Genomic DNA, 12,597 nt, shown 5'->3' with positions numbered 1-12,597 from the left:
CAACATACTTCAACGAGTCGCCATTTCCTGAAATCAAATTTTAAAATAGACATTCGCAAACAGCATTGCAAAGTATGTGGCTGTAACTACAGCTCTTGACCTCTGGTTTGAAGCATAGATTCTTCTTCCCTATCAAAAGCTACTCTCAATGCTGCATTTCAATAAAACTTATTAGACAATTTTTGTTTGACTGGTTGTGAAGCATGTGTGACAAACAGACCAGATCTACCGGAATTCTAAAGCTATTTGGCATGTCACCATATTCTAATTTGTTGAGATAGCGAATTGGTGGGTTTTTGTTAAATGTGAGCCAAAATCATCACAATTAAAAATAAACAAACACTAAAACTTCTTCAGTCTGTGTGCATTGAATTTATTTAATTAAGTTTCACAATTTGAGTTGAATTACTGAAATAAATGTACTTTTTTTTTTTTTTACAAAATTCTAATTTAGTGAGATGCACCTGTATATTTGAAGCTCAGTGACATTTTAAAATAAAGCTTTAAATGTCTGACGTTATATTTTATGAAGTCATCACCCTTAAAAATAAAATCTTTTTTTTTTTTTATATATATAGCCTATAATTGTGTACGAGGTACTACACTTCTCCCTAAGGTATGTGAATGCTTGCGTCCCGCAAGCAGGATAGCAAAGGTTTTTCACTGCAGTGAAATATTGTGTTTAAAAGTTTAAATGTCAACAGATATGAACTAAAATCAAATATTTCGGTAGATAAAACATGTTGTGAATTTTGGAAATGATTACACGATTACATCTTTTTTCAAAACATTTTTGCTTTTGTACCTTACAACACTCTGAAGTTATTGGAAATGTTTCTAAATCTAAATCCATTAATAAATAGATCTGTTATGACAGTATCAGAAATCAATATAAACATTATCCCTATCACAAAATAATAATAATAATAATAATAATAATAATAATAATAATAATAATAATAATAATATTAATAATATCTTAATTTGTTTGTTTTATTCCTCAATGTCAGTTTTGTCAGCTATATCATTACACTAGCATAATAATAAGATTGAGTGACAGCAGAATTGGAGGTGTCCACCCAGTTATTTTTATGAATGGGAATTTTAGCTTAGCAATAGAATATAAAAAGAACTAGAACAAAAACTGCTGGGCAACAGACACACATTTTCAACCATGGGAAAAAGTCACAAAAGTTGAAATTATATAACGCATGTAATGCAAATGGTTAATTTTGACTGCTTTGGCCATTCAAGTTAGAAATACTAAGAACTCTTTTCTGTTTTATCATTTTTATAAAATAGCAATGTTAATAAAAATGAAGGAATTATAGAAATGCGGGTAATATTTCTACAAATTTATTACATTGCAAAATTAAAAAAATCTTGCTAGTTATAGTGTAATAATGAACTTATTTACTCCCGACATCTGAGCCGCTGAAGATGATTACATTTGCTATGCACCCCAGATCTACCTAAATTTACATTTACCTTTACATTTTATCATTTACAGTAACAGACGCTTTTATCCATACATTTTATAATTTACAGTAACAGACGCTTTTATCCAAAGCGACTTACAAATGAGAACAACAGAAGCAATCAGAGCAACGAGAGAACAACAATAGTATACAAGTGCCATGACAAGTCTCAGTTAGTCTAGCACAGAACACGTAGCTATGTGTTATTTTTTATTATTATTATAATTTTTTAAGAATATAATAGAATAGACAAGAAAAGGTAAGTGCTAGTATTAGTTGGTCAAGTGCTGGCAAAAAAATATGTTTTTTTTGAAAATTAGTAAAGACTGGCATCGTTCACTTGCAGAATGCAAGCTTCTGGAGGGTGCATAAGTTTGAACTAATGAGTTTAGGTATATTGGTGCCGTGCCAGTGGTCATCTTGTAGGCAAGCATCAGTACCTTGAATTTGTAACATGAGCTTTTTTTGACTCATTGAAGACAACCCTTCTGTATCAGTTGCAGAGGCTTAATAGTACATGCAGGAAGGCCTACCAGGAGAGGATTACAATAGTCCAGTCTGGAGAGAATAAGAGCTTGGACAATAAGTTGTGTGGCTTGTTCTGACAGAAAGGGTTTAATCTTTCTAATGTTGTTTAAGGCAAATCTACAGGATTGAGTCGTTGTAGGAATATGGTCTGTGAAGCTTAACTGATAATCAATCACAAGTCCTAGGTTTCTGTCTGTCCTGGAAGAAGTTATGCTTGACGAACCAAGCTGTTTAGAGTAGTTGTGATGAAACGATGGGTTAGCTACAACCACAAGCAGTTCTGTCTTAGTAAGGTTGAGCTGAAGGTTATGGTCATTCATCCAGGTAGAAATGTCACTCAGACAGGCCCGCAATGCGAGCAGCTACCGTCTGATCATCTGGTTGGAATGAGAAGTAGATTTGAGTGTCATCAGTATAGCAGTGATAGGAAAAGCCATGCTTCTGAAAGACAGATCTTAATGACGTCTTGTAGATGGAGAAGAGAATTGGTCCAAGTACTAAGCCTTGAGGAACCCAAATAGAAAGAAGCTGTGACTTAGAAACATCCCCCTCCAAGACACCCTGAAGGATCTATCTGAGAGGTAGGACTTAAACCACAAGAGTGCGATTCCAGAGATGCCCATCTTTCTGAGGGTGGACAGGAGAATCTGTTGATTAACTGTGTCATAAGCAGCAGATAGATCCAGGAAGATGAGTACTGAGGATTTGGAAGCTGCTCTTGCCAGTCGCAGGGCTTCAGTAACTGAGAGCAGGGCAGTATCAGTTGAGTGGCCGCTTTTGAAGCCAGATTGGTTGCTATATAGGAGGTTGTTCTGTACAAGAAACATAGAGAGTTGGTTAAACACAACTCAACTCGCTCAAGTGTCTTTGCTTTGAACGGAAGAAGGGATACCGGTCTGTAGTTTTCTATAAGTGCTGGAATTAGAGATGGTTTCTTTAGCAGTGGGCTTACCCAGAGCCTGCTTAAATGCTGAGGGATATGTACCAGAGTGAAGAGAGGTGTTGTAATGTGAGTAAGTGACGGTATGGCTGAAGAAGAAATGGCTTGAAGGAGGTGAGAGGAGATAGGATCAAGTGGACAAGTAGTTGTCACAGTGTCTGGGTTGTGTTCCCTGGGTTTCCACTAGGTGTCCTCCTGTTCCCACGGTGTGTATCATATTATCACTTCCTGTCTCCTTATTTGGTCACCTTCCTCCTTGTTTAGTTAATTGATTGTAACCCACCTGTCTCCAGTTTCCCCATTATCCTTTTGTGTATTTAAACCCGGTCTGTCTGAGTCTTTGTCACGGAGTCCTTGTTGTATGTCGTTTGCGTGATACTTCCCTGAGTCTGCTCTGTATGTATGTTCGTGTTATGTTATTGGATATTCTGGTTTTGACCTTACCTGGACTGTTTACCTCTTTTGGATTGCCCCTCAATAAACCTCGTACCTGCATTTGGATCTCTCCCTTGTTTCTTGTATCACCGTACGTGACAGTAGTAGGATGATTGGAAAGGATAAGTTTGGAAATAGCTGTCTCTGAGAGTGGAGAGAAGGAGGAGAAAGAATGTGTATTAGTTGTTATGAAGTTATCATCAGTCTGGGGTGTGGGGAATTTATCACTGATGATTCTTGTCTGGACTGCAAAGTCATCAGCTGTAAGAGTCGATGAAGGAAGAAGGGGAGGTGGACAAAGAAGAGAAGAGAAAGTTTTGAAAAGTGTGCTAGACTCAGAACAGTTTTTTAATTTTGTTGTGGTAGTATGATGTTTTAGCAGGGAAGACATTTGCAGAGAAGGAAGAGAGGAGAGACTGATACACACTGAGGTTGGTAGAGTTTCTTGACTTATGCCATTTCCTCTCTGCAGCCCTGAGTTTAGAGCAATGTTCACGGAGAAAATCGGACAGGCAGGGGGCAGATGGGGTGGTGCATGCTGGTCTGGATGATAGTGGACAAAAGTTGTCCAAGCAAGAGGTTAGAGTGTCAGTTGCACTGTTTGTGTGTAGTGCTGAAAACTGAGAGAGTGAAGGAAGTGAGAATGAAACCATAGAGGATAGGCGAGAGGGAGAGAGTGTTCCGTCAAAAGGTGACCTGCGGTGGAGTGTGTGCTGTTTCAAGAGTAAGTGTGAGGTTAGAAGTTATGAGGAAGTGGTCTGAGGTGTGAAGTGGAGCAACTAAAGTGTTGTCCATGGAGCAACAGCATGTGTAGATGAGGTCCAGTTTGTTGCCTGATTTGTGAGTGGATGTAGTAGACGCTCGCTTGAGATCAAATGAGTCGAGCAGAGTATTGAAGTAAGAAGCCTGGGGTTTTTCTAGGTGTATGTTGAAGTCATCGAGCAGTACCAGAGGAGTACCATCCTCAGGAAAGTTTGATAGTAACACATCCAACTCCTCCAAGAAGTTTCCCAGTTGACCTGGGAGACGATAAACGACTACAAAGTCAATTTTAACAGGGTGGGTTATAGTAATTGCATGTTTTTCAAATGAACTGTTGCCTGTAAGAGTTGGTTGGAGATCAAATGTCCATTCTTTTGAGATAAGGAGACCAGTACCTCCACCCCTCCCGGTCGTGCGATGGGTGTGGGAACAAGTGAAATTAATGGAGAGGGCTGCGGGAGTTGCAGTATCTTCAGGTTTGAGCCAAGTCTCAGTTAGGGCCATGAGGTTGAGACCTGAATGATATATTAATATCGAAAAATGCGTCTATGTTTGCGGTAATCATTCGTGTTTCAGCCTCACCTACAGAAGAATAGAGTGTAAGGTTTTTTATGAATCAGTTGCAAATCGCCATGCCTAATAATGTGCTAGTTAGCAAGTTTTGCGGCTAAAGTAAACAGCATGGCTCATCACCCCGAGGAAGAGAGGGGCAGGGTGAACAGAGCATTTAAAGAGACATGCAACAATACAAAATAACTGTTTTTGACAAGGTACAAAGGGTGTTGTTTTACACTACCAGTGAGAAATTTTAACCAAAGTATGTTATAGACTTTCACAGGACACCATAACACAGGAGGATCCTGAGGTTAGCTATATCAGGGGCAAAGCTTGCCAGTATCAGGTTCTACCATTCGGCCTAGCCTTGTCACACTGCACATACACAAAATGCATAGATGTTGCACTGGCTCCTCTGTGACTCCAGAGCATCTGTATTTCTGTATATCTAAATTACATACACGACTGACTTTGTTACCCTTTCTATGTGGTTCAGACCCAGGTGTCTGACTTTGGGTACCACTCTATGCATGTGTTGTTGTCACAAGATGCTAACAACACACACTTCCTTCATGGAATAGGATGTGGTCTTAGATGGCCATCCAGCCCAAGGGATCTGGAGAGGTCATCTTCTTGACTAGCACATCAATTGCCTTGAAATGATGGCTGTATTTCGGCCCTGAAATACTTCCTACAGCATTTAAGAGGCTACCATGTCCTAGTGTGGGTGGACAACAATGCGGACAAAAATCACCATGGCAGCCTGTGGTCATGCAGCCTCAACAGGCTAGAGCAGCAGGTTCTACGTTGGGCACAGGAAAACGTCCTGTCACTTAGGGCAATTTACATTCCAGAGCATATGAATGTGGGAGCAGACTTGCTGTCCAGACAAGCTATGACACAAATGGTAATTCCAGCTCGAAGTAGTCGAAAAATTTGGGAAAGACTTTACAAAACAGAGGTGGACCACTTTGCTTCACAGGAAACAAAACAATTTTCCCCTCTAATTCTCTCCGACTTCTCCAGCTCAGGGGACAGTATTTCATCACCTGCCCAAGCTCTAGAACCTGTCTGGCCCCTGAGAGTGACCAACTAAGAGATGCTGTGCTTCCAGTCGATTTAGTAGAGGCTATTAGAAGAGCTAGAGCTCAAAGGCTGGGGGTATGACACACCATGCAGACCCAGTTCACTGCCAAATTGTTTCAGTGATGGAGTTCCTGCAAGATCAACTGTCCTCAGGCAGATGTGCTTGTACTCTCAGAGTCTATATGGTCCCCATTTTGGCTTGCCACACTCTGATTGAGTGGGAAAGCACCCTCTTGTCACCAGCTTCATTCGTAGAGCTAAGCGGTTGAGGCCACCCACCAGAGAGACAGTCCCTTCATGGGACTTGGCCATAGTGCTTGAGGGTCTGGCTGGGACCCCTTTCAAACCACTAGAGTCAGCTTCTGTCAGGTTTCTGACTCTAAAGATGGGTTTTGTAATGGCTATTGTTTCTCTGAAGAGAATTGGGGATTTGCAGGATCTGCCAGTATCACCATCCTGCTTCCAGTGCAGCAGTGCTGGTATTCTCACTCCCATAAGCACTGAAATGCAAGAGTAGCTTTTGATAGGGAATGTTTTTGCTTTGCATGACTGTAAAAAAGCAGGAACAAGATTCTGCGCCTCAATGCTGCACTGTAAGTGTGCCTGGACATCCTTTCACACAAAGGTTTAACCTGAATGTGTGTCCGTTTCACATCTATTTATAACCCACTCAGGTGCACGTATTCGAACCGTCAGTTTCAACCGTCATTTAACATTATAATCCTCTGAAGTACCTGATTATTGCAGTATCATTTTCACAGTGAGACAAGATCTCAAAGGGACTCACTGCCTTGTGAAGAAAAATGAAGGGAGGACAATCAACATCATCAGCTAGTTATCCTAGTGTAAATTTTGTTTTACGGAAAGAAAAATAAAGGAGAACAAAACAAGATTCAATTCTCCCATTTTGTGGTATGTTTGTGGCTGCCAAGTTTCAGCTATAGAAACATGCAACATTTGATTGGTGTAGCTTGTTCAGCAGGGAACGGGGGACTCCTGCCGGCTGCCCAAAACCGGAGGAGCCGTCGCCGTCCACCGGGCGGCGGAGGAGTGTCGTGCCGTCCGCCGAGGGCCGTCCAGTGCCACCGCCAGGCACCGCGGAGGAGATCACCCAGCTGGTGGAGGGCCGAGCAGCAGTGCGTCTGGGAACCGGAATTTTTTTTTTTTTTCTCCTCTCTCCCCTCTCTCGTCTCTGTCGCTCCTCCTTCCATCTCCTTTTCTCTCGCCTCGCCTGTCCTACCCCCAGGTTCCCGCAGGTCCCCGTGAGCGGTCCCCCCCGAAGGGAGGGGGGGGGGCTGGGGGAAGTAGAGCGCAGTCTCGGGAGTACCCCCCGGCCTGCGAGGGGCGATGGGGGTATGTGACGAGTGGGGCGGGGCGGTGGAGTGATTGGAGATGAGCTACACCTGTTCGACCCACCGGTCTCGAGGCCCACGGAGGAGATGGAAGGATATAAAACTGGAGCGACGACAGTGAAGGACGAGAGAGGACCAGGCCTGGGCTTTTAGTTGTGTTTTGGTTTTTATTTGCGCGCACCAGTCGTCCGTGAGGGGCTGGTGCGCTGTTTTGTGTTTATTTTGCTTTATTAAAATGTTGTTAATTGTCCGCCGGTTCCTGCCTCCTTCTTCCCGACGATTAGGAAGTCTTTTATCATTACACATACATATCAAGCATTTCATATTCACGATTTGGGACTGTGCAGGCTCTGACATGATCGGGAGTATTAAAATAACCGTAATGAAAAAAAGATTTTACAACAAGCCTCAAATCGAGCCAAGCCCTCAGAAATGCATGAAAAACATTAAACACACCCAAGAACAGGAAATAGCATTGTATGCAGCAATAAATATTATTTATTATAAAATGTATTCTCACATTCTTGTGGTGTGTGTACATATTCATCTTTGATGGCCTGAAGGTGTTTAAATTTTCAGATAATTTTCATTTTCATATGCAGACTTTGATGTAGATGAGTTTGTTTCTTCATCTGACAAGATTTGAAGAAATGTAGCATTTCATCACTTGCTCACCAATGGTTCCTCTGCAGTCAATGGGCGACATTGGAATGACAGTCCAGTCCAGTCCAAACATCTGATAAAAACATCACAATAAAACTCCCTAATCTAAAGTGTTTTCCCTCAATAAACTCCCAATTCGCCGCTTATTAATACTGTAGTTAGTAAGGTAGTTGTTAAATTTAGGTATGGGGTAGGGTTAAGAGATCTAAAATATGGTCATGCAGAATAAGACAATAATATGTGCTTTATAAGTATTGATAAACAGCCAATAAGCTTCTAATATGCACGCTAATAAGTGAGAACTGGTTCATTAAAATAAAGTGTTACCTCCACAAGTAATCCATACAACTCTACTCCATCAATTGACATCTTATGAAGCCAAAAGCTGCATGATTGTAAGAAACAAATCCACCATTATGATATTTTTAACTTCAAACCGTTGCTTCTGGCTAAATAGATAGAGTCCTCTATCCATTATATTTATTTATCCAGTGTTGGAATGAGGAGAGAAATACACTCACCGGCCACTTTATTAGGTACACCTGTTTACTTGCATGGTAACACAAATTGCTAATCAGCCAATAACATGGCAGCATCTCAATGCATTTAGGCAACTAAATGTTATGAGGACGACTTTCTATAGTTCAAAAATAGCATCAGAATGGGGAAGAAAGAGGATTTAAATGACTTTGAACGTGGAATGGTTGTTGGTGCCAGATGGGCTGGTTTGAGTATTTCAAAAACTGCTGATCTACTGGAATTTTCACACACAACCATCTATAGGGGTTTACAGAGAATGGCCTTGTTTCAACGGTTCAGGCTGCTGCTGGTGGTGTAATGGTGTGGTGGATATTTTCTTGGCACATTTTGGGCCACTTAGTACCAACTGAGCATTGTTTAAACTCCACAGCCTACCTGAGTACTGTTGCTGACCACGTCCATCCATTTATCAATACAATGTACTTATCTTCTGATAGCTACTTCCAGCAGAATAATGCACCATGTCACAAAGCTCAAATCATCTCAGACTGGTTTCTTGAACATGACAATGAGTTCACTTTACTCAAATGGCCTCCACAGACACCAGATCTCAATCCAATAGAGCAGCTTTGGGATGTGGTAGAACAGGAGATTTGCATCATGGATGTGCAGCCGACAAATCTGCAGCAGCTGCTTGATGCTATCATATCAGTATGGACCAATATCTCTGAGAAATGTTTCCAACACCTTGTTGAATCTATACCACAATCTGTCCAACCCAGTACTAGCAAGGTGTCTAATAAAGTGGCCAGTGAGTGTATGCACAGCTCAAGCACTGTTTACAAGAGAAAACAGTCCAAAACATTCCAAAAGGATCCATTGGTGAGCAAGTGACGGAATGCTACATTTCTCCAAATATGATCTGAAACAAAAAAAACAACAACTAAAAAATTTTATAATAATAATAATAATAATAATAATAATAATCTACATCTTGGATGGCCTAATGGCTGAGAGTAAATTCTCAAGACTGTTTTTTTTTTTTTTTTTGGTGAACTATTTCTTTAAGTTGGGACAGCAATAAACATTTTTACATTCAAAAAATATGCAAATAACTTTATTTCATGTAATGACAAAATATTAATGACTGAATATTATGAGGGCTGTTACTTTGCTGCATATTGTTCTTAAAAATCCCTTTTAGATAAGATTATATTAACAATATTACAGGGTTGTTGAAGCTCTCACTGAAATGAAGAACTGATTATGTAGGACTTTTTAAAATCTTTTTTTTTTTTAAATCAACATCCATGTTTACTGTGGCTCTTACTTATAAAGGCTGTCGGGCTCCAGGCACTTGAAAATGAGAGAGTAGATCAAACTGTGAGGATGTTCTCCACTTCTGCGTCCCGCTACTAAACACGAGGAACCCAGACCTGATAAAAGATCATCCATGAGGCTCAGAACCTCTCCTGAGAAACACAGAAATGAAGAAAAGAGATCAGTATGATAATCCAACAATTAACTAAACACAACCAACTAAATACATTTTAATTTCAGTTTTAGTTATTTTAGTACTTCAGTACTAAAGCTAAAATAAAATGATTAATTATGCCTTGGCAAATACCCAAAATAAAATAAGTTTACATTATGCTATTTTATTTCATTTATTTTAAGTGAGATTTTTTTTTTTAGATTTTATTTAACTTTAGTTTTAGTTAAGGATAATAAAACTAAAGCTGACTCCTGAAACTTAAAAAAAAAACCTGAAAGTGTGCAATTTCAAGGCGTTATTTTATTTATTATTATTATTTATTTATTTTTTGGTATATATATAGCCTATAATTTGAGTGCATACATCATTAAAACAGCAATTACAATTTTGCACAACCGTATTACGATAAAAAATAAATAAGTAAAAATAGTCCTAAAGAAAAACACTTGAAAGTGTTTTTCCAGTGAATTAAAAAAATGATACATAGGCATTTGCTAAAACCAGTTCCCAGCACGACCTATGAGGCACAGCGGACACGAAAAAAGCAAGCAGCAAAAACAACATTTGACACCTCCAATTTTAGCAACTCTGGAGCTAGACGAACATGCGTCGTAGGCTCCCATCAGTTTTTAACACGTTCCAAAATACATATCAAAATGGCAGAACCTGTCTGGGTTGTGCATCCCGAGGGAACAGTAAAAAATGGGCAACGGAGGGGAGGTCTAGAAAGGGGGGACTCAACGAACGAATGATTTAGCCACTTTCCCAGAAAGCACATTGTATATAAGGGAAGCTTCCCGCTCACATTCCACACCTCAAGAGTGCCCAAGCCAAGATGTCTTTTTATAAGATCTCAAAACCCTTTGCTTTCACTTTGTGGCCCCCACATCTCAAGAAGTTCTGTATATTTTGAAACTTGACATTCATGAAATGGAAAACAATGGAACGGTAACTCCACTTATAACAGCAAAAGGTCCGCGTTGAATAATCCCAATGATGGAATGCCCTTAAATGCATGCATATTTTCTTCTCATCCAAGAGACCCATGTTGCTTATGATACAGTGTTTCTCCAATTCCTCCCTTGAAGTTGACTGTCAAAACAATGGATAGTAAATATTCCAGTGTGCCATATGCTAAAAAGGTTGCTTGAAAATAAGTCTTAATCGATTATTCACCCCTTAATTATAATTTTCTGTGAAATGGAATAAAAGTTGCATTGAAATGAATGTGCAGGTACATTTTCAGAGTTTATCATAAATTAAAATTACTAAATTAAAAAAAAAAAAAAAATCATCAATAAAATAAAATCATAAAATAAATGTTAACTGGTAATGTTACATTTAGAAAAATCATTACTTGAAACTAAATAAAGATTAAATGAAAAAAAAAAGAAAACCTTTTATTTCAGCTAACTATCAAGGCAACATTTCTTATTTCATTTATTTTAAGTTAAAGTGGTAAAATAAATGAATAAATACATAAATAAAACCAAACCTTCCTAAACCTACTGACAAAAATTTAAAAATATTTTTTTCTATTTTGGCAAAATAGACTAAACTAAATAATATAAAAATATTAATAATAATAAAGCCAATATATATATATATATATATATATATATATATATATATATATATATATATATATATATATATATATATATATATATATCTCAATAAAAACTATTATAGTGTATCAATGAAAGTAAAACAACACTGGCATCTACTAAATCCTTTTTTTTCTTTTCTTTTTTTCTTTAGAAAAAGCAAAACAAACAAAAACAAAACAAATACAGAGTCATATACAGAATCATGCAGTACCTACTACATTCAATTACAGCTGCAATGTTGCAGCTGGGATTATTTTACAAAAATCTATAAATCCTGCAGAACCACACTCGACATGGACACATATTTGGTTAGAGAGAAAAAAAAAAACAACAACATGAAAGTATGCCCTTTTTTCAAGAGCAGCCAGCTCTGTCTTCAGGCTCTTGAATTATGTAAACACGAGCTGTTATGATTTTACCGTATGTGTGGCCCTGGCCTGAATTATATGGGAAGAATTTATGGAACATATCTGCAGTTGTTCCGTTTGCTTGAACTCCTGCACCCAGAAGAGGCCACCTGTTTTGTGTTAAATGTTAATTGAATTAAAAGTGCTGTAAAGCTATGCCATGCGCACACAGAAGCATCTCCCCTGCAGCATGGGCCTCGATAAGCTAAGTGAAACTTTTAAAGCAGTTTTGCTCTAAAATAAATACAACTGCAAGAGAAAAAGGAAGCCGGGTTTTCTTGCATCGTCCGGGAACTGTGTGAGACTTGTTCAGTTTGTTTCCTCGCACTATTAACAGTGACAAGAGGTCAAGAATTGCTTAAGATTGACTATCTATATTACGCCGCCTGGCTCTCGGTCCATTTCCCTCACATTGAGACAAAAATGAGTGGAATGCACGAGTGGAGCCAGATTTGGCGGGCCCCCTGACAGCTTTAAGCCGAAAGTATTTGCAAAAGTGAAGGGAAATAAGAGGCTTTGATAGGTACGGCAGAAGGCAGGGGGAAGAAAAGTCTGTTTGATGTTTCTGCATGAGGTTTGGCTCGAAATGCTATCTTTGTATGTTTTGATAATCAGAATAAATCAATAGTCCATCCGTGACTGGGAAAAAGGAAAGCGGCCACCCGTGGGGCTGTTTCGGGGGGTTGTTAGTAATTATGACATACTCCAACAATCCTAAAGAAAAAAAAATGGTAAAAAGAAGTCAACAATCCCCAGAAAGGAAATCTTTGTGCACGTCCAAAATGATCACCCACATCTGCTTTGGT

At 39.1% G+C, this 12,597-nt stretch overlaps 1 protein-coding gene across 1 annotated transcript in view; it reads right to left on the bottom strand.

The window, feature by feature from the left end:
• Positions 1–12,597, bottom strand: part of LOC132140726 (astrotactin-2-like) — a 534,505-nt gene that overhangs the window by 20,747 nt on the left and 501,161 nt on the right. Inside the window, exon 20 of the mRNA XM_059549640.1 lies at positions 9,610–9,751. Coding sequence (XP_059405623.1) covers positions 9,610–9,751 — 142 coding nt within the window. The remainder of the gene's footprint in view (positions 1–9,609; positions 9,752–12,597) is intronic.

This window comes from Carassius carassius, chromosome 5 (assembly GCF_963082965.1).
Source record: "Carassius carassius chromosome 5, fCarCar2.1, whole genome shotgun sequence".
In the NCBI taxonomy this organism is placed as follows: Eukaryota; Metazoa; Chordata; class Actinopteri; order Cypriniformes; family Cyprinidae; genus Carassius; species Carassius carassius.
This window is presented reverse-complemented; position numbering and strand designations above follow the sequence as displayed.